The sequence below is a fragment of the Herpailurus yagouaroundi genome, unplaced genomic scaffold (assembly GCF_014898765.1).
Source record: "Herpailurus yagouaroundi ecotype Mexico unplaced genomic scaffold, PumYag 198, whole genome shotgun sequence".
Lineage (NCBI taxonomy): Eukaryota > Metazoa > Chordata > Mammalia > Carnivora > Felidae > Herpailurus > Herpailurus yagouaroundi.
The window spans coordinates 22,865,719-22,893,232 of NW_024412429.1; the positions used below are offsets into that span (position 1 = coordinate 22,865,719).

Genomic DNA, 27,514 nt, shown 5'->3' on the forward strand with positions numbered 1-27,514 from the left:
ACATTTGGAAAGGAAAACATACAGGACACGTGGATGGTTCGGTGAGGAGGGGAAGGGAAAACTCAAGGAGGCCTCCTCAACTTCCAGCTAGAATGCATGAGGTGGCTGGAGGTATTATTTGGTGACATGTAGAAAGTTCAGGGGAGAAGGGATTTGGCGGGTAAACTCAAGCCTTCTGTTTAGATGTAGGATGCCCATTAAGGACCCAAGCAGACCTGCCCCATAGGCTCTAGCATATCTGAGCCTAGAGTGCAAGGTGAGAGCAGAGTTGCAGATACAGATGTGGTCATCGCCCCGCTCCCATTTCTCCAGCCACCCCCCAGGTCGGGAGTTCACTCCACCTTGCTGGATTATCCTAGCGGACCTCTTGGCCGTGGGGAGGTCTCCCCCAGGAAATCCATACTGCTCGGCAGGCAGATTCATCCCCTGGGGCAAAGCTGTAATCATTTCTCATTTGATAAAAAACCTTCAGTGCTTCCCACCGCCTGTGTCCTTCTTGCCTTTCAGAGCCAGAATTCTTGCCCCCATTCTGTACTTCCTGGACTCCCTCATTTGTCCCCACAATTCTCCAGGGGTCCCTTTCCTCCCACTTTCCTTTCTGCCCATCTCCACTAAGCACAGACCCTTGTGGGCAGGGGCTATGTATGATTTCCCTTTGAATCTTCCCCCATGGCCCAGCACAGAATCTTCCGTGTAATCACTTCATTTTTTTTTAATTTTTACAAATGTTTATTCATTTTGAGAGAGGGAGAGGGAGGCGGGGAGGAGGGAGGGAGGGAGGGGGAGGGAGGGAGGGAGGGAGAGAGAGAGAGAGAGAGAGAGAGAGAGAGAATACCAAGCGGGCTCTGTGCTTTCAGCGCTGAGCCCCTATGCGGGGGGGGGGGGCGGCTGGAACTCACAAAGAGCAAGATCATGACCTCAGCTGAAATCAAGAGTCAGTCCACGACTGAGTCACCCAGGTGTGCCAGTAACACCTTACAAAATGAGCCAATTTGCAGTAATATATTCACCAAGCACATACTGGCACAGCTTTCCAGGTTATTCCTAAGCAAAACACCACTTAAGTCCCTCCTTTGTCAACCAAAATTCCCTTAGTGTTAATGGCTGAAATGTTATACTTGCCAGAAGGTTTATATGAATAAAAACATCCAGCCCCTTGAAACAAAAATAAATGGAGGCGTAAGCAAATACGATAACAGAGCAAACTTTTAAAAGCAATGTTATTTGCCTATTCCCTTCTGGGGAACAAAAACTGTTGTTTTTGGTTTGGGTTCCCCTGCTCAGATAGCGGTGGGATAGAGAGTGGACCAGAAGTGTTTATTTGCTTAAGACTATTTCTACCTCAGGAACACTTTTACGTAAGTTGAGTCCCCACTAAATATGAATCTTTACTCCCAAGAATACAGACTCCCAAGAATGGGCAGTTAGCCCATTACACTGAAGTCCCTCAAGACCAGAAAGGGTGTTGGAACTTCTCCTTTATTCAAGTTAAAGAGGCTTATTTAGAGGATCGACAACCCAGAGTCCTTATCTCCTGCCCTCCTGAATTAAGTAGGCAAAAGGTGAAGTCTGACTCCCCCACTGATTGTTATCCTCTCAGACTTTGGAAGATAAAATATATTTAAGCTAAAAATATTTGGAATATTATTCATTGACCAGACCTGATGAGCTGTGGACCAAAGAGAAGTAAATGAAATTCAAAATTTTGCTCATTTTCTCTCCAAGTGAGGGACATTTACATTATGATCAAACAGACTAAGAAGAAAATTAACCCCCAAGTGAAGATGGCTATAAGGACCTATATTTTTGTTTTCATCACGGAATTCACAAGAAAAAATAAAGTGGCTGCAAAACAGTCAATGATTTTAAAACTGAGTCTGATTTCATGCCAGCTAGAGAAAAGCCAATACGGTTACAGGGCAACTCATGGCTTTAATTCCAGCGGCGGTCCAGGCAGACCCTGGATATGAAATCCCTGGCCACGATCATGTCCAAAGCAGATGAAAGCAGAAGCTACCACACTATTCCTCGTAAATGAATTTCCTCTCTCTCTGTGTAGATTTTTCTTCATGCACATATTTAAAAAATAGAATCATTATTTTAAACCTGCCTTTTTATATTATTTATTATATAAATCACTTTTCAAAATTATGTTTTACACCATTTTTAAGTAGCTTATTCCATCACATGATTGTTTCCCACATAACTGAAAACATTTCTTGGTGTTCAACTGCTATTTCCAATTTTTGGCTTTCATAAACATTACCCTAGTGAGCAAGTAATTATTTCCTTTACAATATGCTCCTAAAAGTGGAACTGCTGGGTCTGGGTGTATGCACATTTTAAGGTTTTTAATCATCAAGCTGCTCTTCTGATAGGCTGTACCAATTTAAACTATCACAAGACAATCATCTGAGAATCATTCTAATCCTTGCTCAGTGCATACGTGATCGATAGCATCTTTTCTTTTTTTTTTTTTATTGAATTGCTAAAACTATTTCATATACCAATTGGTAAATTATGTCTCTTCTCTGGTTAAGTAATGTGGGCAAGGTAACTCTTGTGCTTTAGTTTTCCTCATCTGGAAAATGGGGATATTAATAAAATTGATGTTGTGAGGAGATTAAAAAGTTAATTTTTAATAGTTCCTACAGTGAGTTCAGTTTCTTATTGATTTCTTTTTCTTACTGATTTTTAAGGGCCTTAGTCCATAAAGACATTAATTACTGTTTTCAATATATTTAATGCAAATATTTTGTCAGGTTTATGATTTCCTTTTTCAATTTTCTGATGATGGGGCTCTTCGCTGTGCATACGTTTTAAAATATCATTAAAGCATTCACTTTAAATCAGAATAGGTTACAGAGATCCAATATTCAAATACAAGAAAAACAGAAAAGGAAAGCGTGACTCTTTAGTTTGTCAAAAAGAAAAGGATTGATAAATTTGACTATGTAAAAACAGGAGTTTTTATATGAAAAAAATAAATTTAAGAGGTAAGAATAACATAGAAAAATATAAGCACAAGGCTAATCTCCTTAAAAAAAATCTCCACAAAAAGCTGCAAGAAAACATAAAATAAGGCTCTAAACAATTCAGAGAAAAAGAAATACAAATACCCCACTTCACTCATAATCAAAGTGAGATATCCCTTTTTGCATATAGACTGACATGGGTTTTTGCAAATTAATTATGCATAACATTGTGGTCAGGTACAGTTGTGTAGAGTGTTCACTGCACAAGGACATCTAGGCAAGGAAGTATGTTGGGACTCAATTCCTGCTAATGTTCCACTTGTTAAATCATGTGCCTGCAGGGCGGCCTCAACCAGAGGGAGGGACTTCAGTTTCTCACAAAGCACTATACAGTCTAAGAGAAACCCTGATACTCCTGTGGTGTTGGTGAAGAGTTCAAAAATGGAATTCTCATATACTAAGCAGCCTCTTTGAGAGTAATTTGGCAAAGTCTACCAAAATGAAATATACAAATCTTTTGACTCTACAATTCTAGGATTTTATTGGTACACGTAGTTCAAGATGTTCAGATAAAGATGTGCATTTCAGCATTTTTCATCATAGCACATACATAAAAGAACCTCAAAACAATCTAAAAATACAAACCTAAAGTATAAAAACATTAAGTTCTTTTAAAAAGCATGATATACCTACAGATTATAAAATTGCTTGTTTATAAGATTAAAGAGATTCGGTGCCTGAGTGGATCAATCCTTAAGCATTTGAGTTCGGCTCAGGTCATAATCTCACAGTTTGTGAGTTCGAGTCCCACACTGGGTGATCTTAAGCCCCACTTTGGGTGAGCCCTGTTCTCTGTCTGTCTGTCTGTCTCTCTCTCTCTCTCTCTCCCTCTGCCCCTCCCGGCACCCACGCGCGTGTGCTTTCTCTCAAAATAATAATAATAATAATAGATTAAAGAGATTGATATGGAAATATTTTGAAGTTATATTACATGAAAAGCTCAAACTCTAGAGCAGTAAATGTAGTATGTCTTGCTTGTGTTTTGATAAAGATAAATACTTGAATGAAAACTGTCTGAAATGGGGGGAAAAGAGTTGTTCATTCCAGGTTATAATTGGTAAGAGACTGAGGTCTGGGGCGGGGGGGGGGGGGGGGGGAGTCAAACTCACTTTTAGCCTGAATCACCTTGTAAAGTTTGACCTTTGACCATGTGGCATGTTATTTTCATTAAGGAAATTAAACTCTACCCTTTTTGCTTTCATGATTTCTTCTTACAGAGATCCAGGTTTACACAGAAATGGATAAGTATTCTGGGCAGAAAAAATATAAATCCCTGACCAAAATATGAAAACCTAGAAACACAAATACATATAGATTCCATCATGGCCTAGATGCGATGTGCAAACCTTATTCACTCATTCCTTTGTCTCCCCAAAATCAAAGAGTGGCTTTCTCTGCCCTTTTAACTCAAGGGCTGAGGGGGAGCCTCAGGGGGGTGGGGTGGTGCTGAAGAAACAGCTACTAGATTCAGATACCACCCTTCAGACAACAGAGCCAGAGTAACAACAAAATTCTTGATGTAAAAAACAAACAAACATAACTCTCATTCATACGATCATTGGCTTAAAGCAATTGGGCTGTTCATTGACAATATCGTTGATTCAGTCATACATTCAACAAACATTTATTGTGTCCAATCTAGCATGCCTTATACTTGGCGAGGGGAATACTGAAGTCTCAATGCTTCTAGGGCATGAGGCCAGAGGGTACTAAAACCACCCTATTTGGTGACATATCTGTTTAGCCTGTGCTTAGAAATAATGGATCTAGTCCTCAATGAGATACTAGCAAACCAAATCCTGCAACACATAAAAGGATTATACACCATACCCAAGTAAGCTTTATTCCAGGAATGCAAACTTGGTTTCACATCTGAAAATCAATTAATGCTATATTAATAGAATGAAGGACAGAAAACACACAATCATCTCAAGAGAGCCACACACACACACACACACACACACACACACACACACACACACACAAAGTCTTTGACTCTTGCATGATAAAGATGCTCCCAAACTAGGAATAGAAGGGAACCTTTTGATAAAGGGCATCTATGAAAAGCCCACAACTAACATGACACTAAATGGTAAAAACTGATTGTTTTCCCCCTTAGATCAAGAAGAAGACAAGAATGTTCACCCTTGGGCTCTGTCATGGTGGGTTTGCTATAAAAGACCATCAGCCTTGTGGGACTGGCTATATGTCAGAGTCACATGAGAGGCTAAGAATATTGTAAAGTTTCTCAATGTTCTTCAGCAAATTCCTAAAAATACAGCATATAGAAAGTATACAGAATAGATTACAAATGAGAAGCTGAATATGGTTAAAGCAGAATCAGGTGTTAAGAAATTCAAAGACCAACTTCAGGGTGGCCAAGTATAGGAGTGATTCTTCAGGCTGAAAATGAACTAAGTCTGGCAAGAAAAATGATACAGTGGAAATCAAGGTAGGCTTTAGAGGAAGAGCCTCCTGCCAACCAATGGAAATGGCCAATATAATCATTATTAAATGACTAGTGTGGTGATAGAAAACCAATGTAATTAAATGTTCTGTTATATTAAAAAAAAAAAAAAAAAGAATGTCCACTCTTGGCACTTGTATTTAACATGATAGTATATAATGAGTGAGGGCAATTAGACAAGGAAAAGAAGACAAAAGATCTTCAGATTAGAAAACAAGAAGTAAAATTATCTCTATTTGCACATAAAATCTTATATGTAGAAATAATAAGGAATGTACTGAAAAACTATCGGGACCAAAACATGAGTTCCACAAGTTTGTAGGGTATAAGATGAATGTATAAAAATTAATTTTTGTATATTATATGCTAGCAGACAACATTCTCAAAATGAAATAAGAATATAATTTCATTTATAGTGGCATCAAAAATAATAAATATGCAGGGATAAATTTAACAAAGAAGGAGCAAGACTTCTATGCTGAAAACTACAAAACACCGTGGAAGGAAATTAAGGAAGATTTCTAAATAAGATCTAAACTTCTAAATAAGATCTAAATAAGGTCTAAATAAGATCTAAATAAATGGAAAGATGTTCGTGTTTACAGACTGAAAGACTTCACATTGTTAAGAGAACAATATTATTCAACACAATCCCCATCAAACTCCCAGCTGGCTTTTTTGCAGAAACTGACAAGCTGAATGTGAGATTTATATAAAAATGCAAGGAGATTAGAATAGCAAAAAAATCTTGCAAAAGAAGAACAAAGTTAGAAGACACTTTTCTGTTTCAAAACTTGCTGCAAAGCTATAGTAATCTAGACAGCACGGCTTATTAATAGACATGTAGATCAACAGGATAGAAGTTCAGAAATAAACCTTACATTTACTGTCAGCTGATTTGTGACAAGGTGCCAAGACAATTCAATAGGGAAAGAGTCATCTTTTCAACAAATGGTGCTTGACAACTAGATATCCACATGCAAAAGAATGAAAATTAGAACCCTACAATACACCACACATAAAAATTAACTTAAAACAGATCACAGATCTAGGGGCACCTGGGTGGCTCAGTCTGTTAAGTGCCACACTTCAGCTCAGGTCATGATCTCACAGTTGGTAAGTTCAAGCCCCGCACTGGGTTCTCTCCTGTTGCAACAGAGTCGGCTTTGGATCCTCTGTCCCCCCCTCTCTCTGCCCCTCCCCTGTTCAAGCGTGTACATTCTCACTCTTTCTCTCTCAAAATAAATAAATAAATAAATAAAAGTTAAAAAAAAATGTATCACGGACCTAAATGTAAGAGCTAAAATTATAAAACTCTTAGAAGAAAACTTAGGTGTAAATCTTCTTGACATTGGTTAGGCAATGGTTTCTTAGATAAGACTCCAAAAATACAAAGAGAAGAAAAAAAGGTGAACTGGAAATAATCGAAATTTCAAAATTCTGAATTGCAAACCATATCAAGAAAGTGAAAAGACAACCCACAGAATGGGAGAAAGTATTTGTAAATCACATATCTGGTAATGACTTATCTCCAGTATATAAAGAATTCTTTTATCCCAATAACAGGAAGTCAAGGGGCACCTGGGTGGCTCAGTCAGTTGAGCGTCCGACTTTGGCTAAGATCATGGTCTCATGGCTTGTGAGTTTGAGCCCTGCATCAGGCTCTGTGCTGACAGCTCAGAGCCTGGAGCCTGATTGGGATTCTGTCTCTGTCTCTCTCTGCCCCTCCCTGACTCATGCTCTGTCTCTGTCTGTCTGTCTCTCTCTCTGTCTCTCAAATATAAATAAACATTAAAAAAAAAATAGGAAGTCAAATTACCTAATTAAAATTGGGCAAAGAATCTGAATAGACATTTTTCCAAAGAAGACATATGGATGGCCAACAGGTACGTGAAAAAGATGCTCAATGTCATTAGTAATTAGGAAAATGCAAATCAACACCACTATGAGATACAACTTCACATTTACCAGGGTGGCTAAAATCAAAAAGATAAATAACAAGTATTGGCAAGGATGTAGAGAAACTGGAAACTTCATATACTGTACTGCTGGAGGGAATGTAAAATGGTACAGCTGCTTTGAAAAACTGGCAGTTCCTTAAAACATAACATAAACATAGGATTACTATGTGGCCCAGCAATTCTACTCCTAGAAATATACCAAAAAAAAAAATGAAAACGTATGTTCACCAACAACTTGTACATGAAGTTCAGAGCAGCACTCTTCATAGAACCAAAACCTAGAAATAACCTAAATGTCCATCAACTGATGTAAAGAGAGAGAAAATGTGGTATATTCCTATAGTGGGATGTTACCCGGCAATAAAAAGAAATGAAGGACTGATACATGCTACAACATGGATGGCCCTTGATAACACTATGCTGAGTGAAAGAAGTCAGTCACAAAAGGCCATGTGATGTTATGATTCCATTTATATGAAATGTTCAGAATAAGCGAAGAAGATTTGTTAATCAGGGCTGGGGGTTGAGAGGGATGGGAAAAGAGACTGATGGTTGCACAACACTGAATATACTAAAAAATAATGAAGTGTACATTTTCAGTGGGTGAGTTTGGTATGGTATGGTAATTATGTCAATACAGCTGTTTTTAAAAAATAGAAATAATGGCTCTAACTGCATGTTTTCAGAAATAATGATTAATGGTCTTTCTAAAACTTTGAGAAATAGATGCAGCCCTAAGCTGAAAGGTTCAAAAGAGCCTAAAATCAAGAGTGACAAGGAAGCTAACTTGTGGCCTGTAATGATTATTTTACAAAAGCCCAAATCAAACATCTTCTATGGTCAAGCATAACTTTTTATTTTAACTCACTTTCTATATAAATCGGTTGCACAATTTCTCAACATGATTAGTCATTTTATAGGGAATTATAGCAATCTGGGCATTTTTCGCTATACTGGGTAAGAGCTAGAACAGTCATATTTTAAGATTCTATTCTGCTTCTTAGTGATCAGTTATGCAATATTCCTTGCCCTTTGTAAAGGCAAAATTCACTTTTCTAATATTAATCCCAACAATATTTTGCAGCAAAAGAACTAAGTCCTGGGCGTACTTTATAGCTGTTGTATTTGAGTACGGATTCAATTCTATGCTTTACCAGTGCAGAAATATAAAATATAAACTCTTCCTTACAATGAAAGAAGCCACACTGTTTTTTAAAGTAAGACAAAGGAAACTAAGCATCATTTGCACAAGATAGTTTACTAAAATTAAGATCCTAATCAACACCCCCCCTTCCCCATCCCACCCATCCCATTCCCAAAGGCGTCAATAGGAGTCTCTGATGTTCTGGTGCATTGTATAACCCTTGTCATTAACAGAAGGAAAGGTGTGATCTATTCTAGGATTTTGATTTCTCTCCTTTGTAGAGGGTTCCTCCTTTGGCGACATTAACATAAGCCCTAGTAAAGCTTATGATTTTTCAGGGTGTGAAGCAGCGCAGTATAAACAAACCCATGTGGGGGTAAGTTGGAATGATAGAATGCTATCTAGCTGGAGACATCCTGGAGCTGATTAAAAAAACCTTCATCTGTGCCCTGTCACTTCCTTTCAGCAAGATCCTGTTAATGTTTACACAATTTTAAAAGTGTATCAGATATCTCAAGGAATAACGTAAATGGCCCCTTTGAGGTTGTTTTTTTTTTAATGTTGATGGAAAAAATATCAAAATAATACTTTTAAATTTATTTCATTATCCAATTACAAATAACGCCACCAAAAAGTTGTTTATCCCTACCCTGCTGGAGAAATGCCAAACGTACCTTCCTTCCCTTTTTTTTAAAAAAATGAAAAAAAAAAAAAAAAAAAAACCAACCCAACTTAAAACAGAGGATTGTAACTTAGAAACGTTACACACGATTCCTTCCATAAACTTAACTTTCAGCCCTCGGTAACTGAGTTGGTGAGGTATGTTTCCCCCAGTTTTGTAGCTTTGGGGTCTAACATAAAACAGATTATCTTTTGAAACGATTAAGCCTTTTTAAAGTTAGTTTCTAAGTATTCAGAGTTCTGCCAGGATTAGAGGAGGCAATCAGCACGTCTACTCCGAAAACAAACCATAAATCAGTTGACAAGCTTGAAAGAATTCGGTTCTAGTCTGTTCGCAAGCCAAGCGTAAATACAGAAAAACCTGTTGGCACGTTTATCTAGCTCTCTAAGTTTCCCGTTCTAAAAACACCGCAATACGCAAATGGCGTTTCTCGTAACTTTCAGGCTCCGAAGAAATTCAGATAAACACCCAGGCGAGGCATCTCGTGTGGAAAATGGAGCCTGTGCCTTTAAGGTAAAATCGGCTGGATCCCAAAACGCATTCCACTTCTCCACGACAAAGAGTTTGGGGGAGCGCTACCTCTCGGGTTTCTCCGACGGACTTGGCGGGTTCGGGCACAGCCCGACGTGCCGCCGAGCCCTCGGCCGTCCCAGCTGCCCTGAGCAAGCCCAGCGCCCGCGCGGCCGGGGCGCTCCGTGCGCCCGGGACTCACCGCTGCTGGGCTGCGGGGACAGCGTGGAGACCGAGGTCTGGCCCATGTCTGGGGTCGCGGGGCCAGGTCCGGCGATCACGCGGCTCCTTTGGTCCTTCGATCATGGGTCCGCTCGCAGGCAGGTTTCCAAGCGCTCATTTTCCGGGCTCTGCGGAGCTGCCCGCCAGATCCCCTCACCTTCTCCCCGGCGCGGGTCTCCCAGCCCGGCCGGCCGCAGCCGGCGAGGCGGATCCTGCCCAGCGGATGCCTGTCATTCCTCTATGCAGATTAGCTGGGGTCAGGGGTCACGGGGGAGGAGGGAGGGGAGAGGGCGAGGGGGAGGGGAGGAGGGGAATGGGCGCAGGGGGACGAAGTAGTGAGGGGGGGAGAGGCCCCCGGCCGGGTCCCGCGGCGCCCGCGGGGGCTGTGAGACCGGCACCCCCCCCCCCCACCCCCCAGGGTAGTAGAGAGTTCAGGCGACTCCCGTTTAACTTAAAAGGTTCAATGTCAAATGATCCTTTAGGGCTGGAAGAAAAGGAATTAAAGTACTTAGTCACGGTACTTAATTTAACAAAATTTGTTTCTTTAAAGTTGGTTTCGTCCTCACATTCTGTTAGCAGTCTTGCAGCACTGTTTGATGTCTGCTCTGTGTAGGGCTTTTCTCCTTTAAAAAATTATCTTCCTTTTAACAAACACAATAAAAAAAAGTTCGTGTCCTCAGTTATGGAGAACAATAAATCTGGAAGATGGATCTAAGTGTGAAATCAGCTAAGGATACACTTCGCTGTCTACCATCCAAGCGCCAGGATGCTCACCTCTCCTACGTTTAAAAAGAATCACTGTGGGGGCACTTGGGTGGCTCAGTCGGCTGGGCGGCCCACTTCCGCTCAGGTCATGATCTCACAGTCTGTGAGTTTGAGCCCCGCGTCGGGCTCTGTGCTGACAGCTCAGAGCCTGGAGCCTGTTTCAGAGTCTGTGTCTGCCCCTCCCCCACTCACACTCTGTCTCTGTCTCTCCCAAAAATAAATAAACATTAAAAAAAAATTTTTTTTTAAAAAGAATCACTGTGAACTCTCTGAAACCTTGTGGTAAAGGGTTTAAAATATACAAGGGGTATAAATATACAAGGGTTATAAAATATACAAAAGGTGAAAACAACAAAAACAATGGGTAATTTATTTTAAAAGCTAATACTCCCTAGAAGTCGAATTAAATCCTCCCATAATTAAATCTGAACCCCCAACTTCTTAAAAATATGAATACAGGTAAATACTCCTGGTATTAACAATCGATGTGTAATCTATAGATTATATGTATATGTAGTGCACTGCATATATATGTATATATGTAATGCACACATAACCATTAGACTGGGTGTGTGCTGGTCACATAAATGTGTTCACTTTATAAAATTTCACTGAGCTGTACACATGCATAATTTGTGCATTTCTCTGAATGCATGTATTTCATGAAAAAGAAAAGAACTGCAATACATTTAGGTCACTTGCCACAGCTTTCACTTTTTAGATTATCCTAGATATTCAACTCTAAACTATTAAAAAACGATATAACATATATAATATAAACTAATAAATTTAAGTTATTTAATACCTTAAACATGACAATCTTTTTTTAATATTTATTTATTTTTGACAGAGAGCACTAGTGGGGTAGGGACATAGAGAGAGGGAGAGAGAGAATCTGAAGCAGGCTCCGTGCTATGAGCCCAAAGCCTGATGTGGGGCTGAACTCAAGAACCATAAGATCATGACCTGAGCCGAAATCGGATGCTCAACTGACTAAGCCACCCAGGCGCCCCCGAAAATCTTTTTTTCTGAAGTTTGTTTTATTAAGATCACACACAGCCTTGCTTAATTTTTTGAAAGACATTTGCTTGTCTGTTTAATCGCAATTATGTAAATTGCCCTATTTTTTTCACACCCAAACAGCTGTCTATTGTGGAGACTCCCCACCCCCCCTAGAATAGTGTGATCAATTATCTACTTCTCTTTGCCTAATGCATTCTTAAGAAACCTGAAGTTTTTTAAAGAAATTGAGGATTAACCTAGATGTGAGTTCTAATTAGTACAATGAAATCAATCAAATAAACTTCTTTATAATGTGCAAAACTGTTGTATTTTGGGAACACATCCCACCTGAGGGGCTCATCATTGAGAGCAAACAATTATAATGGCTCTTCCATTCCTTTGCCTTAAAACAACAACAAAAACCCACGGTTAAGTGTTTTTTCAACTGAAATTGAAAAGAGGGAACTTCACACTCTTCCTTCCACTAATAGAGCCTAATTGATAAGGGAGGTCATTGGTTAGAAGAAATATACAGTAAATTTTGCACATTAAAATATGTAAATGTAATGATTTTTTTTGAATTGACAAAGGTTAAATTTTGAAGCTGTTTTTGCTATCATTACTCCTTTTCCTTGAGAAACAATAATGTGTTTCTTTTTATTTCTTCTACAAATTCTTATTTCAAACATCAGAGGGGTACTCTATAATTCTCTTCTTTCAGGATTTGCTAAATCCGTCTATATTTACCTTATTTAAAACCTTTCAGGATTTGCTAGTTAATATAATCTTAGCCTCATCTGAGATTCCTATAATCCCCTGATCAGGTTACACTCTTCTCTCTGAAACTTTTCCAGTTCCATTACATTATCCTTGAAGCATGTCAACCAAAATTGCAGTGTGTATCCAGGTTTCTTTATAAGGGTGGGACAGTTATTCTATTTTGCTGCCTTTTTGTCACAGCTAACAAATTATACTAATGAACATAGAAAGTCTACAGAAATCCCAAAATTCAATTTTTAGGACATCATGTAAAGGTTATAAGTTATCATCTAACAAGAGTATTTTAAGATAATTTCCCCCAAAATTGCCTTTTTTTTTTTTTTTTTTTGCCTTACCTGAGATGTGATCTATAAGTCAGCCAATTAACAGTCTGACTAAGAGCTCTGGGTGTTAATCCTACAGTTTATGGTTTAACTGTAGGAACATTTAATGTCATCAGAAAAATATGGACGTTTCTCTGTATATCACCTCTCTCCACAGAGTTTATAAAAATGCTAAACAAAATTAGTGCCAACATCTAATTCTGAGGAAACCATCTATTTTTATAATTCTCCAGCATTTATCCCATTGATCCTACTCCTTGGTCTATATTTCTAAACCAAACTCTTACCCAGCGATATCCTGGTAAATACTCAACACTCGGGTTTGTCTGGGGATGGGGACAAGATTGATTTGTGACTTGTTTGTAGTATTTGCTTATTTCCTTAATGTAAATACTCCTACAATGGCCAATTCAACAAGCAGTTGACTGGCTTGCAAAATGTATGTCAACTAGTTTGCAAAATTCCTGGAAATTTCACAACTGTTCTATATGAGCTGCCTTCAGCAAACCACTACTTTCATCTTTTATAATATGCTGTCATCAGATCACACCATGACTGAAATTGAGGGACAGTCTATGTTAAGCCTCCCTAAAAGTATAGAATGATGGCATCTACTGATTTTTCCACCCTGCAATCTAAATATCTTTCAATCCCTGAAAGAACTGTGATCTATTCATTTACTTCCAGAAAGAAGTTAAAATGAATGGATTAGTTAGCTAGAATTTCCCCTTCCTGAATCTGGTTGGCCTTTTGACAAAGGGGTTATAGGTACGTATTAAGGTTTTCAAGCATTATACATTTTCACCCAGATTTCACTAGTCTGTCTGATTTGGAGTTACAAAGTTCTCCTATCTGGGGTAACCAGAGTTACACCTGCACCCCTGGTGGATGAAAATTACTGTATCTACTAGACAGAAGTTAAAAGCATAAATAAACCTAAACTTAGGCACCTATTTTTTTTTTTAATTTTAAGTTTATTTTTATTTTTGAGAGAGAGACAGAGAGAGTGGGCAGGGAAGAGGCAGAGAGAGAGATGGGAAGAGAGAATCCTAAGCAGGCTCCACCCTGTCAGCACAGAACCCGATGTGGGGCTAAAACTCATGAACTGCGAGATCATGCCCTGTGCTGAAACCAAGAGTCGGACACTTAACCAACTGAGCCACCCAGGCACCCCAACTTTAGCCATCTACTTGTGAAAAAGTCCCTACCCTACCAGGTCAAAGTCCAAATTGTAGATGTAGAGGTACAATTTGGTGGCTAGAGGAGATGGTGATTAGAACAATCACCACTACCAAATGCTATCATTTAGGTGACTGCCAGCCTTTCTAGGTGGCCTAATCTAAGCTTGGAGTGGGAGAGGGATCTCACTCTTTTTCCCTCAAGAGCACAAATGCCATGAATACACATCCTGGGTGTCTGCTTTGCCCAGATGCTGCAGGACCCATTTTGAGAACCAGCAGTTGTGGGTGGAAAGAAGGGTTAGGCAGACTCCCAGGAGATGAGATGGTTGGTCAGAGCAGTGGTGGCCCAGGAAGCAATATGGCTGATGGTGGCCATGTCAGAAGTAGATGAAGGTTCTCTTAATTGTCCTTCTTATTTCTGGACTTGCCCATGAAAATCCGATGAATTACTGACATTTCCCTGAGTAAGGGGAATTATAGTCAAAGAAAAACTCTTTCCTAGTGAAAAGGAAAGGAAACTTAGTAATTAAAACTTATTATCCTATTTCCCAAATAGGATATTTTTTCAATGTATTGCTTTGTTTTCTAGAAGAAACAATAGAAATTCACAGGTCATCTAAAACTATTATTTTAGACAATTATTTTCTTTCTACCTACCATTCATTGTCAGGTTTATTAAATGGCAGAAAACTTTTTTCTCCCTTCCTCTGATGGAGGTGCTAGAGCGCATTTTTTTTTTTTTAAGTGTATGTCCTGCCAAAGCCAGCACACTAGAAGGCAATTTTTAAAGTTAGAAGGCTATTTTAACACAAGGCATTCTAATAATCAGGTAAAAGAATACATAACTCAGAAACTAAAAACTAACATGCAAACATTTTTAAGTATTAAGGTACTTTTTTAGTAGAATGTCTGCCAGCTTTTAAAAACTCTGTATTACTCCAAAACTTGGCTACATTTTGTGAAAGGCAGCTTACCTAGAAAAACAGAACTACTAAAATGCAAATAAAAGTTTTATTGGATCTTATACTTTCAGTTGACATTCTGTACATGTAACTAGTGTTTACTTTTTTAAATGCTATTCTAGGGGTGCCTGGGTGGCTCAGTCGGTTAAGCGGCCGAACTTGGGTTCAGGTCATGATCTCGCGGTCCGTGAGTTTGAGTCCCGCGTCAGGCTCTGTGCTGACCGCTCAGATCCTGGAGCCTGTTTCAGATTCTGTGTCTCCCTCTCTCTCTCTGACCCTCTCCCTTTCATGCTGTCTCTCCCTGTCTCAAAAATACATAAACGTTAAAAAAAATATTAAAAAAATAAAATAAAATAAAATGCTATTCTATAGCATTGCAGCCAATGCTTCCTATGTCTTTTACATGGACAATTATTAGAGATTTTAGTGTTAACATGATAATATAAACAGACAAAGGAGAATTTTGGTTAAAAGAATGACAACTTTGGGCGTTCTAGTTATATTAAGCATCTGTAGGACAGAAAAACACATTCCACAAGTATTAGAACAGGAAACAAACCTGTAAAACAGGCTTTTCTTTCCTATTGTTCTCATATTTTTATATGTTTTATTTCCTGAGCTCTCCTTCTACTGCTTGCTCAAGCTAGGATTACCAAAATACCTTGCCCCTGCCTTGCCCAGAGCGAGTCTCTGCAGAGGGTGTGCTGTGTCTCACGTGTGCTTACTTAGTGATTGAGTCGGACAGTTGGAAGTTTTGTTCTGGAAAATAAAGACCTTATGGGGTGCTCCTGGAGCTTCCTTTTCCAAAAATTTTCTCCACCCCAGGAGAAATAGTGTGAATTTGCTACACTTTGTTTCACCAGGAAAACAAATGACTCATCCACAGTATCTAAAACTCTGACAACTGCTATAAAATTAATATTCTTTACTGATCGAAATCTACAGAGACGAATTCTTAAAGACATCTTTAATGACTACTATCCAATTTACAGAAAATAATTGCCCAAAGTAAGGTCCAAATCTTTGTTTTGTTAACTGTCACATCCATCCCTAAGACCTAACAAAATATCTGGTACATAGAGGGCATTCAATACATAGGCAATGAATAAAAGAATAAGCATTTACACTACCTCTGTAATTATGGCAACTTGAAGTGTAGAACTATAGGAATGAGTTTGATAATAGTATGTGCACTCCAGAGCAAAATAAAAACAAGTCTGTCAATGACTGCAAATTTGCTTTTATATTCCGTTCGCTAAATAATCGCCTAGTCATTCAACTACCTCGGCTGAGCACCTCCCAGTGCATGGGATGTGAGCGAGGTGCAGAACCCACAGTGTCTCCATGTATATGTAGATGGTGGAGGGTGAGTACTGTGGCTTACAGGTAAATGATTATAGCAGTGAGAACTATGATAGAGATGTGTTCTACCAGGAGTTAAGGATGAACAATGGGCTGCTACAGAGGAGGCTCTGAACCTTATTAATTGCCAAAGCCGCATCTTTCTAACACACAGTCAGCAATTCATTCTGAAGTTGCCCCCAAATTGTGACATGCTTCCTAAATCTAAGAAAGATTAAATTCTGATAATATGTGGTTAGTATTAAGTGCATCTGCTTATTACTTACAGCTGTCTGAGGAATAATTTACAAACTCTAAAATCTCATCACTTTATGTAAACAGTTCAAGGAGTTTTGGTAAAAATATTGTGTAGGCACCACCACAATAAAGTTTTAGAAAACTTTGAGAACCCTCAGGAGTTCTGTTAAGTCCTGCAGTTAATCCCCATCCCGCGCCCTGGCATCGGGCGGCTACTCACCTGCTCCCATCTAAAACTTCACGTAAATGGGTAACACCATATGCAGGTTTTTATATCTGGCTTCTTTCACTTAATGTTTTTGCTATTCATCTGTGTCGTATGGATCAGTATTTTGTTCCTTTTTTGTTCAGTAACGTTCCATGGTATGGCTACACCAAAGTTTGTTTATCCATTTACCAGTTACTTGGTATTTGGGTTATAACTTTATCTCATTGTATTCCTATACTGTGAAAATATGGAAGATCTAAGATCTATATTATATTATATGTATGATAGTTCTGTATCAATAAAAATTCATGGTTCATTATTCACCTAACAAATATTTATTATGCTGCTTCTTTGTACTAGGCCCTGTTCTAGGTATTTGATGTACTGAATTAGAATCTGGTTTTAATTTATTTATTTTTATTTTAAAGAGAGAGAGAGCTTGTGTGAGTGGGGGAGGGGGCGGGGAGGGAGAGAGACAGAGAGAGAGAGAGAGAGAGAGAGAGAGAGAGAGAGAGAGAGAACCTTAGGCAGGATCCACTCTCAACATGGAGCCCAATGCAAGGCTTGATCTCACAACTGAGCCACCCAGGCATTCCTGATGTACAGAATTAAACAAAAAGTAAAAATAGCTGCATTCATAAAGCTTATATTTTATCTTTATTTTATTTTACTTTATTTTATTGAGAGAGAATGTGCCCACACAAGCAGGGTAGGGGACAGAGGGAGAGGGAGAGAAAATCACACCGGAGTGGAGACAGATCTCATGCCTGTGAAGTCATGACCTGGGCCAAAATCAAGAGTTAAACACTTACCCTACTGAGCCACCTAGCTTACATCTCAATAAAAGGGCAGAAAATAAACAATGAACACAACAACTCAGTAAATTTTATAACAATTTAGAAGATGAAAAGTGCTATGAAATAGAGAAGAGTAAGAAAGATTGGATTAGCATGGATCAAGCAGATGAAATATTTTTAAGGTTATGGATTTGAACAATCCAGCTGACAAGCTTGATGAGAGATGTATGTGGAGACTTGTACTCAAGAAATAGCAACTATACAGTGAGTTAACACTGGATCATATGCAAAATCTCAATAAATTTTAAAGACTTCGTATTAATCCACAATCTCTGACCATCGTGTAATTAAATGTATTGATTTCTTAGAAATCAATAGGAAAAAGTTAAAAACAGAAACAAAAACATCTTCCACATATTTTTGGAAATTAAAAAAAAATGCACTCCTAAGAAACACAAGGAAATCCATTTGTAACTTATAAAATGTTTAGGACTAAAGAACAGTGAAAGTATCACAGAACATGTGGGATGATGTTAATGTGGTAATTAGGGGTATATTAAAAGCCCTAACTGCATTTATTTAGAAGGAAGGAAGGAAGGAAGGAAGGAAGGAAGGAAGGAAGGAAGGAAGGAAGGAAGGAAACTTGGTTGTTTTAGGGAACAATAATATACTCACACAAATAAATTAGGTAAGTACTAAACTGATGTGGCTGAAAAAGAAAAGAAGAAAAAGAACAGAGAAGAAAGGGAATTTTTAAAAGGTTAAAAAAAAAAAAAGCTGAGGGCCCAAATGAAAGAACTAAAAATCAAGAGAGATGATTCACTGCTTTGGTATATTCAGTACCTTCATTCATCCATGTGAAAAGCAAGTGCTGACTCAAGGAGAGAAGGCTCTATACTTTTGAATGAAAAAAGTCATTGGAATGTAAGTCAAGACAATTCAAGATGAAAAACAGAACTACCTGGAAGTTACAACAGCTGAAACATCACTACTAAAAAGGTGAATTTAAAATTTACTATTTTGCATTCAGGGGAAAATACCGATGCATTTTTAGTATTATTTAAACCACTTTCATTATTAAATAGCTCAGCATCCTATAACTAAAAACAGATGAAGAACTCCTATCTACTGCTTATTTTTGTTTCCCTTAGAGTAAATATCTCTCTGTAATATTTTTTATTTGTAGTACAATGGTATCTTTAAAACTCCAAATGGCATCATAAGGGAATCACAAACAAAATAAATAGTTTCCCATATGTAACAGGCTTAACTTCAACTGTTCTTTACTTTTATGCTTCTGGTACTTAAAAACAGGAAAAAACAAAACAAAACAAAACTATAAGGTTGGTTCTTTAAAATATATTTAATTTTATTGAAACTTAAATCTAAATCTAAGAAATGCCTCCAAGTAACGTAACCCTCTAGGGAAAGTTGCACATTGAAGAGGCTTTATGATATAAAATGGATTTCAGTAACTGCAAATTACTTCTCAGTTAAGGGAAGTTGACACATTCTCCAGACAGGTGACACAGATGGAAGCTGAGAAGGTAGGTGAGGCACCTGCATGTGTTCAGTCTTCATCTTTCATCAAAACAAGATTTATTCAGGGAGAAATCATACAATCACACAATTAATAAGTAGACATTCAAAATGGGCTTGGAATATTCCATTTTAAATGTATACACCCCTCTCCCAAGCAATGAGGTTCTTTTCACTGAAGTGTTTTCATTCCCCAACTTCTTATGAGAATGCACAAAGAAAATTTCTACAGAGGAAAGGAGAACTCAGTATACAAAAAGAAGCAAATTTAACCTGAAAGTTTTATTGTTATACTTTTTTTAAAATGTTTATTTATTTTTGAGAGAGAGAGAGAGAGAGAGAGCGAGAGCGCACACACACAAGCCAGGGGGGGACAGAGAGGGAGGACAGAGGATCTGAGGTCTCTGCACTGATGGCAGTGAGTCGGACTTGGGGCTTGAACTCAAGAACTGGGAGATCATGACCTGAGCCCAAGCTGGGCGCTTAACGGGACTAAGCCCCTCAGGCGCCCCTATTGTTATACTTTAAAAGGCAAATACGTAGCAGGAGAAAATGCTGTGAATTTTGTTTTGCTGTAAAGTATTCCAAAGCCCACATGAAGCCCCCAAGATTTCACTGTTCTTCTGATTATTTGGTTTCTACTTCATAGGTGTATATGCAGTATGGTTTTGTGAATCAAGGAGTCATATGGTGGTGTATTTCTTTGAACCAATGCTGAATACAATATTCAACTACGTTTATTAATAAAACGGTCAATATTAACATACATTTCCCATTTGAGTCTGTGACTTTAGGGTGATAATTCTTGCTTTGTTTCCATGTTAAATATTATTCTATTTCATCTAGACATGCAAAAGCACTATGAATATTTAGTAGTATTCCCATTACTTATGGCAGTATAGAAATACCTGGTACCTTACTCTGAAAACTGATATCACCATCTGAAGAATGATTCTTTCATAGCTTGATAACACTGTAGTTACTAAAAATTCATAGCTTATTTTCAACCCACATTCTATCTAGGTTTACCTAAAGCTTTGGTTCTCAAATCTCTGTGTGTCTCCCTCTTTTATTACTATCAGAGGATTCATCTTCCCTTTGATTTCATTTTCTGTCTCCATGGGTTGACTTAATTCTCAAAACCTCACCTCCAGTTCTCCTATATGTTATGCTCTAAGAGACATGTTGGCTTATATGTTGAGTCCTCTGGGACCTTAATCTATATATTTCTATAGCAACTTTCCCATGGAATCTGTCAAGGTTCTCTCCTCATCAGTCTCCAACACTGGATTGAATGTCATTTGGAGGCCGTGTTGTATTTACCATTGTAACAGCAGCACAGAGTCAGCACATGGGTAAGTGCTCAGGAATTTTATATAGGATGTATTTTATATAGGAAAGGGAAGGAAGGAAGGAAGGAAGGAAGGAAGGAAGGAAGGAAGGAAGGAAGGAAATGGTAGGAAACTATGGAGCTGCTTCATTCATTCAACAAATATGTATTGATTGCCACTGATATGCATGGGGAAAAGACAGTAAACCAAAAAAAAATCTTTTTCTTTATACAGCTTACTTTCCAATAGTAGGAGATATAGAGACGTAGGTAGGTAGGTAGGTAGGTAGATAATATGAGCAATTTCACTCCTCTTGGGCTTTCCGTCCATATTTTTTATTTGGGATAGTCATTAAGAAATGATACAATGTATACAACCTACATTATTCTATATTACTATATTACTCTATATCATACAATACAATAGGCACCTCCAGCCAGATATCTTATAGTTGCAGATGATAGGTCCACAGGTATTTATTTGTAGGTCAAGAATGGATCACAGGTCACAGTCTTTGGGAGCCTAGACTTACACTTTGGTCTGTCACTGATTTAAGTGACTTCCTAAGAATTGCTTCTACAGTTCAGATATGCTGGGTGGAAGTGGACAATTCAGCTTTGACAGTATAATATATTTTTAAAGTAATCTCTATGCCCAGCGTGGGGCATGAATTTATGACCCTGAGGTCAAAAGTCTCATGCTCTACCGACTGAGGCAGCCAGCCACCCCTCCACTATAATCTTTTTGAATGAAATATGCTATAGGTTCATAAAGGCCATATATTTTGATATATAAACTACATTTCTCCTCAGTTATTGCTATAGTGTATTTTTCTGGCGCTGGCCCTCTCTCCACTCACCAACGGGGAAAGTGTTAGTTAGCTTAACCATCTGGATTTTTTCCTCAGCGGCTAAGGACTCTTCCTGTTCCTCTTACACCTCTCCATCAATTCAAATTAAATTTCACATATATTCTGCTTCCTGTAGTTCTCCATTTTTACTGAATAGATCTTCCTTTCGAGTAATCTGTGTTCCCACCCGTATTAGTTATCTATTGCTGCATAACAATATTACCACAAATTTAGCAACTTAACACAACACAGAGTATCTCTTAGTTTTTGTGTGTCAGGAGTTAGGGCACAACTCAATGGGTCCTCTGCTTAGAACTCAGGACCTCACAAGGCTGCAATCAAGGTGTCAGCTAGAGCTGTGGTTCCTCTAAGGCTTAACTGGGGAAGGCTATGCGTCCAAGCCCGGTGAGGCTGAGGCAGCATCCCATTCCTTGTAGAATGCCAGACTGAGGGCCTCTGTGTGCTGCTGGCTGTGGGCTGGAGGTTGCCCTCTGTTCCTTACTTTTTGGCCCTCTCCACATGGCAGCACACAACATGAATTTGCTTCTTCGAAGCCCGGAAGAGAGCGTCTCCTAACAAGGCAGACATCATAATCTTACGTAACATAATCACACACACATAATCGCACACCTCCTTGCCATCATCTATTGATTAGAAGAAAGCCCCAGATCCCATGCATTCTCAAGGAAGGGGGCTTGCACAATGGTGTGAATATCGGGGGGTTACCTTAGTATCTCTCCACCATACTCTCAGTGTTAAGCAACGTTTCTTGCATGACCTCAGTCAAATGTTTCCTTCCTGCAAAAGCAGAGTAACTGAGAACTGTCCCTTCCAGCTTGTTAACCTGTGTATAGTGACTTGTGGGTTAATGGACCTTTCTGTCGGGGCTGCTTCACAGCTTCACTTCTCCCACTGCTCAATCCTGCTGCTTTCCCCTCCCTTCCAAAGCTGTAGATCCCAAGAGGCCTCCTTAATAAATGCCCTGCATGCTAAGCTTTGTCTCTTTCTAGGGAATCCAACCTGTGAGAAACTACTGATAAACCCAACAAAATGGATGACCCTCAAAACCATTATACTGAAAGAAACCAGACACAAGAGTATATATTGTATGATTGCATTGATAGAGTTTTAAGACTGAAAAAACTAATGGACGGTGAAAGAAATCAGAACCGTGTTTGCCTCTGAGAGAGGACTGACAGGAAGGAGGCATGAAGGATCTTTTTGTGGGGATGGGAATAATCTATATCTTGATATAGGTTGCATGATGTCTGCATCTGTCAAAACTCACTGAATTATTCTCTTAAAATCTGTGCATTTCGCTGTATGCAAATTATATCCCACCCCCTCCCCCAAATGTAAAAAAGAAAGGTAACCACATCAAATTTGGTTCAAGTTCAACTATGGTCATCCAATATTCGAAATATTTAAAGTTTCACTATGCTCAATCAAGCTTCTTTTTATTTGGAATCTGGCAGTTAATTTTTTGTTTTTGAGTGACAGAGGACAGAGTGTGAGCAGGGGAGGTGCAGGGAAAGAAGGGGACACAAAATCCAGGCTCCAGGCTCTGAACTGTCAACACAGAGACCGATGCGGGGCTCTAACCTGTGAACTGTGAGATCACGGCCTGAGCTGAAGTCGGGCGCTTAACAGACTGAGACACCCAAGTGCCCCTGGCAGTTAAGTTTTTGAATTGAAGTTTAGAAATTAACATGTCTGTTGTGTTCATGTTTTTGTGGATTGCAAAATTAACAGACAGGATCTTTCTGTTTGAATCATTAATTTAAAATGATACACTAATCAGCATTACAGAGGTCTGTTGAAAGCCATGAAATTGCTTCTTCCACGATGTCATTTATTCGTGAATGAAAACATTGGGTGCAATATTCATTCAACTACAGATTCATCTACCTGAATGTTCATTTAGCATTGATCTCTCAGAAAAGTCTAGATCAGCTTATGTAATCATAAAATCATGTACCTTTAGGGCTGGTCTTTCCCAGAGACTTGAGATCTGTCAGTCTGCAGACAAGGAAGCTTAAGCTCACAGGAGATAACTGAGTTGCCAAGGTCAGTTGCCTTGGTCTAACCTGAAGTAGACTGACTTCCCAGGGCACATCCCACCAGGCAACCCTGCCAAAGTCTTTGTGCCCATGCTCTCTTCCACAGGTTGGCTTGGAGAAGAAAACAAATGGATTTTATCTTGTGATTTCCTCTTTCCTCCACTATGTTTCTTGCTTTAAAACAGTTGCCTCAGTAATGGGCTTAGGATGACAAGTGCAGTTGGTGGAATAAAGGACTCTTCCTTGATCTTGATAGAGACGTAATTTTTGCCAGAAAGTAGGGGAAAACAGTGCCTCTGTTGCCTCCTTGCTTTCTCCTACCTTTTATGTGGCAACTCGCTGGGAACAAGCTTGTTGAAAAGTAAACTACATTTGATTCTCAGTAGACAAGTGTGACCAAGAAACTGAGGATACTTTATTAAAAATTCCAGAGACTTTCCATCTCCAAGGAGAGATAACAGCTAGTATGTGGTAACAGGTGCACAGATTAGAACTAAGGCTGAAACATGAACAGCAGGTAAATCATAAATGTAAACACTACATTGCAATCACCTCTTTCTCTCTAGCTTTTTCTCACAAATTCAATGGCTTCCAAACAATGAGTTGTAAATCTCTGCTTCGGATGTTTTCAAAGCAACACCCAGGAAAGCAGATAAAGGCCAAGGGAGAAGAAAAATACAGAGAAAGCCTATAGTTAATGACATATTCCAGCCTCTGTACTCATCTATTTTTTTATAGTTGTTTTATTGTAACACTTTAAATGAGATCTAATTCCCATAGCTTACAATTCACCCATTTGAAGTGTACAATTGAATAGTTTTCAGGATAGTCACAAAATTGTGTGACCATCACTACAATCAGTTTTAGAATTTTTTCTTAGAATTCTTTCAGCAAGAAACTCTGTACCCATTAGTATCCCTTCCCATTTCCCCCAAATCCCTCCAGCCCTAGCCAACTACTTATGTCCTTTCTGGCTCTAAGAATTTCCTATTCTGGACATTTCGTATAAATGGAATCATATAATATGGGGCCTTCTTTCACTAAGTACAACGTTTTCATGGGCCAACCATGTTTTAGCATGTATCGCCACTTCATTTTGTTTTGTTGCCAAATAACACATATAATATATATTACATATATATATATATTTACATTGCATTTTATTAACCCATTTGTCAGCTTGATGGACACTTGAGTTGTTTGCACTTTGGGGCTATTGTGAATTATGCTGCTTTGAAATTCATGAACAAGATTTTGGTGAATGTATGTTTTTATTTCTCTTGTGTATAAACCTAGGAGTGGAATTGCTAGTTATATCATAATTCTCTAATTAATTGTTTGAGGACCTGCCAGATTGTCTTCCAAAGTGGCGGCACCATTTTACATTTCCACCAACAGTGTATGAGGGTTCTGATTTCTCCACATTCTTGCCAACACTGGCTCTTATGTGTCTTTGATTATAGCCATTCGATACATGGTCTCTTACTATGGTTTTGATTTGCATTTTTCTGATGTCTAATGATGTTGAACATCTTTTCACGTGTTTACTGGCAATTTGTATATCTTCTATGGAGTTACGTCTATTCAGATCCTTTGTTCATTTTTAGTTGGGCTGTCTTTTTTTATTTGTTTTTAATTTTTCATGCATTTTTATCAGTATGCAGTCTTTAATATCCAGTTTGTAATATTTGTTAGTGGTATTTGTTGCAAGACCATGATTTTTTTCATTTGAAACTCAAGATGTCTTTCCTAAATATGATTATCAAAAGAGGGAAATAGAGGCACCAGGTGACGTCTGTTTCTTAACTGAAATGATCAGTCCTACCCCCCAGTAAGAAGATGTATTTATGAGAATTTGACTTGGAAAGAGTCTTAGAGAGATTGTCTAATCCATTTTACATGTGAAAACTGAAACCTGGAAGATTTAAACTTGTTCAAAGTCACAGAGGGAGCTAATACTTACTGTATGACTGGATTGAAGTCTTTCCTAACTCTTTGTCCCAACTCTTTTTATTATTGTAGTGTAATAGTTCTTTATATATTCTATATACAAATCCATTATCAGATAAATGATTAACAAAAATTTTCTCCCTCTCTGGATTGTCTTTTCATTTTCTTCATAGTGTCCTTTGAAGCACAAAATGTTTTCCCTTAATAATGTCCAAGTTATCTATTTTTTCTTTTGTTTCTTATGCTTTGGGTATTATGTTTAAAAAACCATAACCTAATCCAAGATCTTGAAGATACACACCTAGGTTTTCTTGGAAGAATTTTACAGTTTTCTCTCTTACATTTAGATCTTTGGTCAATTTTGAGTTAATTATTTTGCATATGGTGCAAGTTTGGGCTCCCATCTCATTCTCTGGCATGTAGATATCCATCTGCCCTAGCACCATGTGTTGAAAATATGGTTCTTTCCCCCATTGAATTGTTGGGGCAATCAATTTATCTTTGTTAAAAATCAATTTTCCGTAAACGTGAGGGTTCATTTCCAGGCTCTCAATATTCTTCTATTTATTCCATATATAAACTACTGCCCCCAAATACACTTGGCATATGGAAAGCTGCCTTAATTCTTTCCGGTCATTGGTAAACAATGTCCTCAAAGCACCATAACAAATAGCATAGAGACGTTATCTTCATCATTTTACCTTTTACCTTCATAGTCTATTAAGGTAAAGGAGTTTAGCAGTAGCAGTGCAGAAACATCCCATTGTCCCACTTCCAGGCACGAAGGTGGCGTCCACAGACAGGAGTCAGAGAAGACTTCATCCTATGAAGGTGGAATGACCACGTCCCTTTGTAACAGCTTTACCAAAATCCAGCGTGAAACCTCAGCGCAGCCGGTCTCTAAGCAAGAGTCACCTTCCTGATGTGTCCTGTGACTGGCCTGGTCTCCAAAAGGCCAACATTTAATTATACGGGACACCTCTGAGACAGCTGGGTGCAGAGGCATCCAGGACAAATGCTTCTGTAGTGAGCAACCGTAACACCATGTGCAACCAAGGGCGCCTCTCTCCCTTTGGGAAATTTGCCAATCTCAACTTTTAAGGCAGAAGAAGATTGCTGCTGAGAACACCTGGTGCTGTTCTACTGTTTGCCAGGAGCTTCCGGCCTAAATCTGGCCGGAAATAACATGGATGTTCCTGAGACAAGGCTGGGTGCTATGCCTGCCCAAGGTTCCTGAATCATCCTACATACACTGGCTGCTGGAAAGTAATGGAATTTCACAGTGCTGTGAGATTACTGTAGAACACACACACACACACACACACACACACGCACGCACACACACACACACACACAGTGTCTACCAGACCAGACAAATAGTCCACGTATGGCAGTATGTAGGCAGTCAAGGCTTAAGGTCAGGTGAGCATTCAGCTTTAATTCAGCCCCTGGGTGTGAATAGTCACTGTTTGTGGTAAAACCGACCTCAGCTCTGTTTACCTCACAGGTTATTCAGGAGTTGTGAGGGCTACTCGCCTTCCCCAGCAGGAATTAGCAGCACAGTTGGATTCCCAAAACTCTAAGCTTTGTAATAAGAACTGAAAACTGACCCAGTTTGGAGGGAATCTATCTGATGGGAAAACAAAAGCAATGCACACCCATGTAGTCAGTCACAGGTAATTCGTATACCCCACGGGGAGAAACATGGCCTGAGTCAGTGGGAAGAGATTTTCGTCTGAGAAATGCTGGCTCCAATGTCCTTCAGCAGATACAGGAAAAGAAACAGGTAATCCAGTATCCTTGTTTAGCTCAAGGCTGCTATCTGATGCAGCTAGGTAGAGTTTCTTTTCCTTGGAAGAAGTTTAAAAAAAATTTTTTTTTATTGTGGATGCTGTTTAATCACACACACAAAAAAAAACCCAAACAAAAACAACCCACAACAAGGTAGTTTGTTCTTTAAAAAAATACATTTCAAGACATGAACACATCAGGTAGTGGCTTTTAATCTTTTTTGGTCAAATATCCTGAGGTTCTTGAGTAAACCCTCCTCCCCCCCCCCACCCCTTACTTTTAAAAAGCTTGCTTATTTATTTATTTATTTATTTATTTATTTATTTATTTATTTATTTTTTTGAGAGAGAGAGAA

The 27,514-nt window shown here is 38.7% G+C and overlaps 1 protein-coding gene and 1 pseudogene across 7 annotated transcripts in view; one reads left to right on the forward strand and one right to left on the reverse strand.

The window, feature by feature from the left end:
- Positions 1-27,514, reverse strand: part of PHACTR2 (phosphatase and actin regulator 2) — a 194,521-nt gene that overhangs the window by 119,976 nt on the left and 47,031 nt on the right. For 3 of the 7 annotated variants that reach the window (XM_040448983.1, XM_040448986.1, XM_040448984.1), the window contains exon 1: positions 10,002-10,252. The exons of 1 other annotated variant lie outside the window; for it this stretch is intronic. In XM_040448983.1, the coding sequence (XP_040304917.1) occupies positions 10,002-10,047 (46 nt within the window). In that variant the 5' untranslated portion in view covers positions 10,048-10,252. Of the gene's footprint in view, positions 1-10,001; positions 10,253-27,514 lie in introns of those variants that run through there. 3 more of the 7 variants (XM_040448982.1, XM_040448989.1, XM_040448988.1) reach the window with 2 other exon arrangements.
- On the forward strand, positions 5,047-5,641 carry LOC121013361 (NADH dehydrogenase [ubiquinone] 1 alpha subcomplex subunit 5-like; annotated as a pseudogene).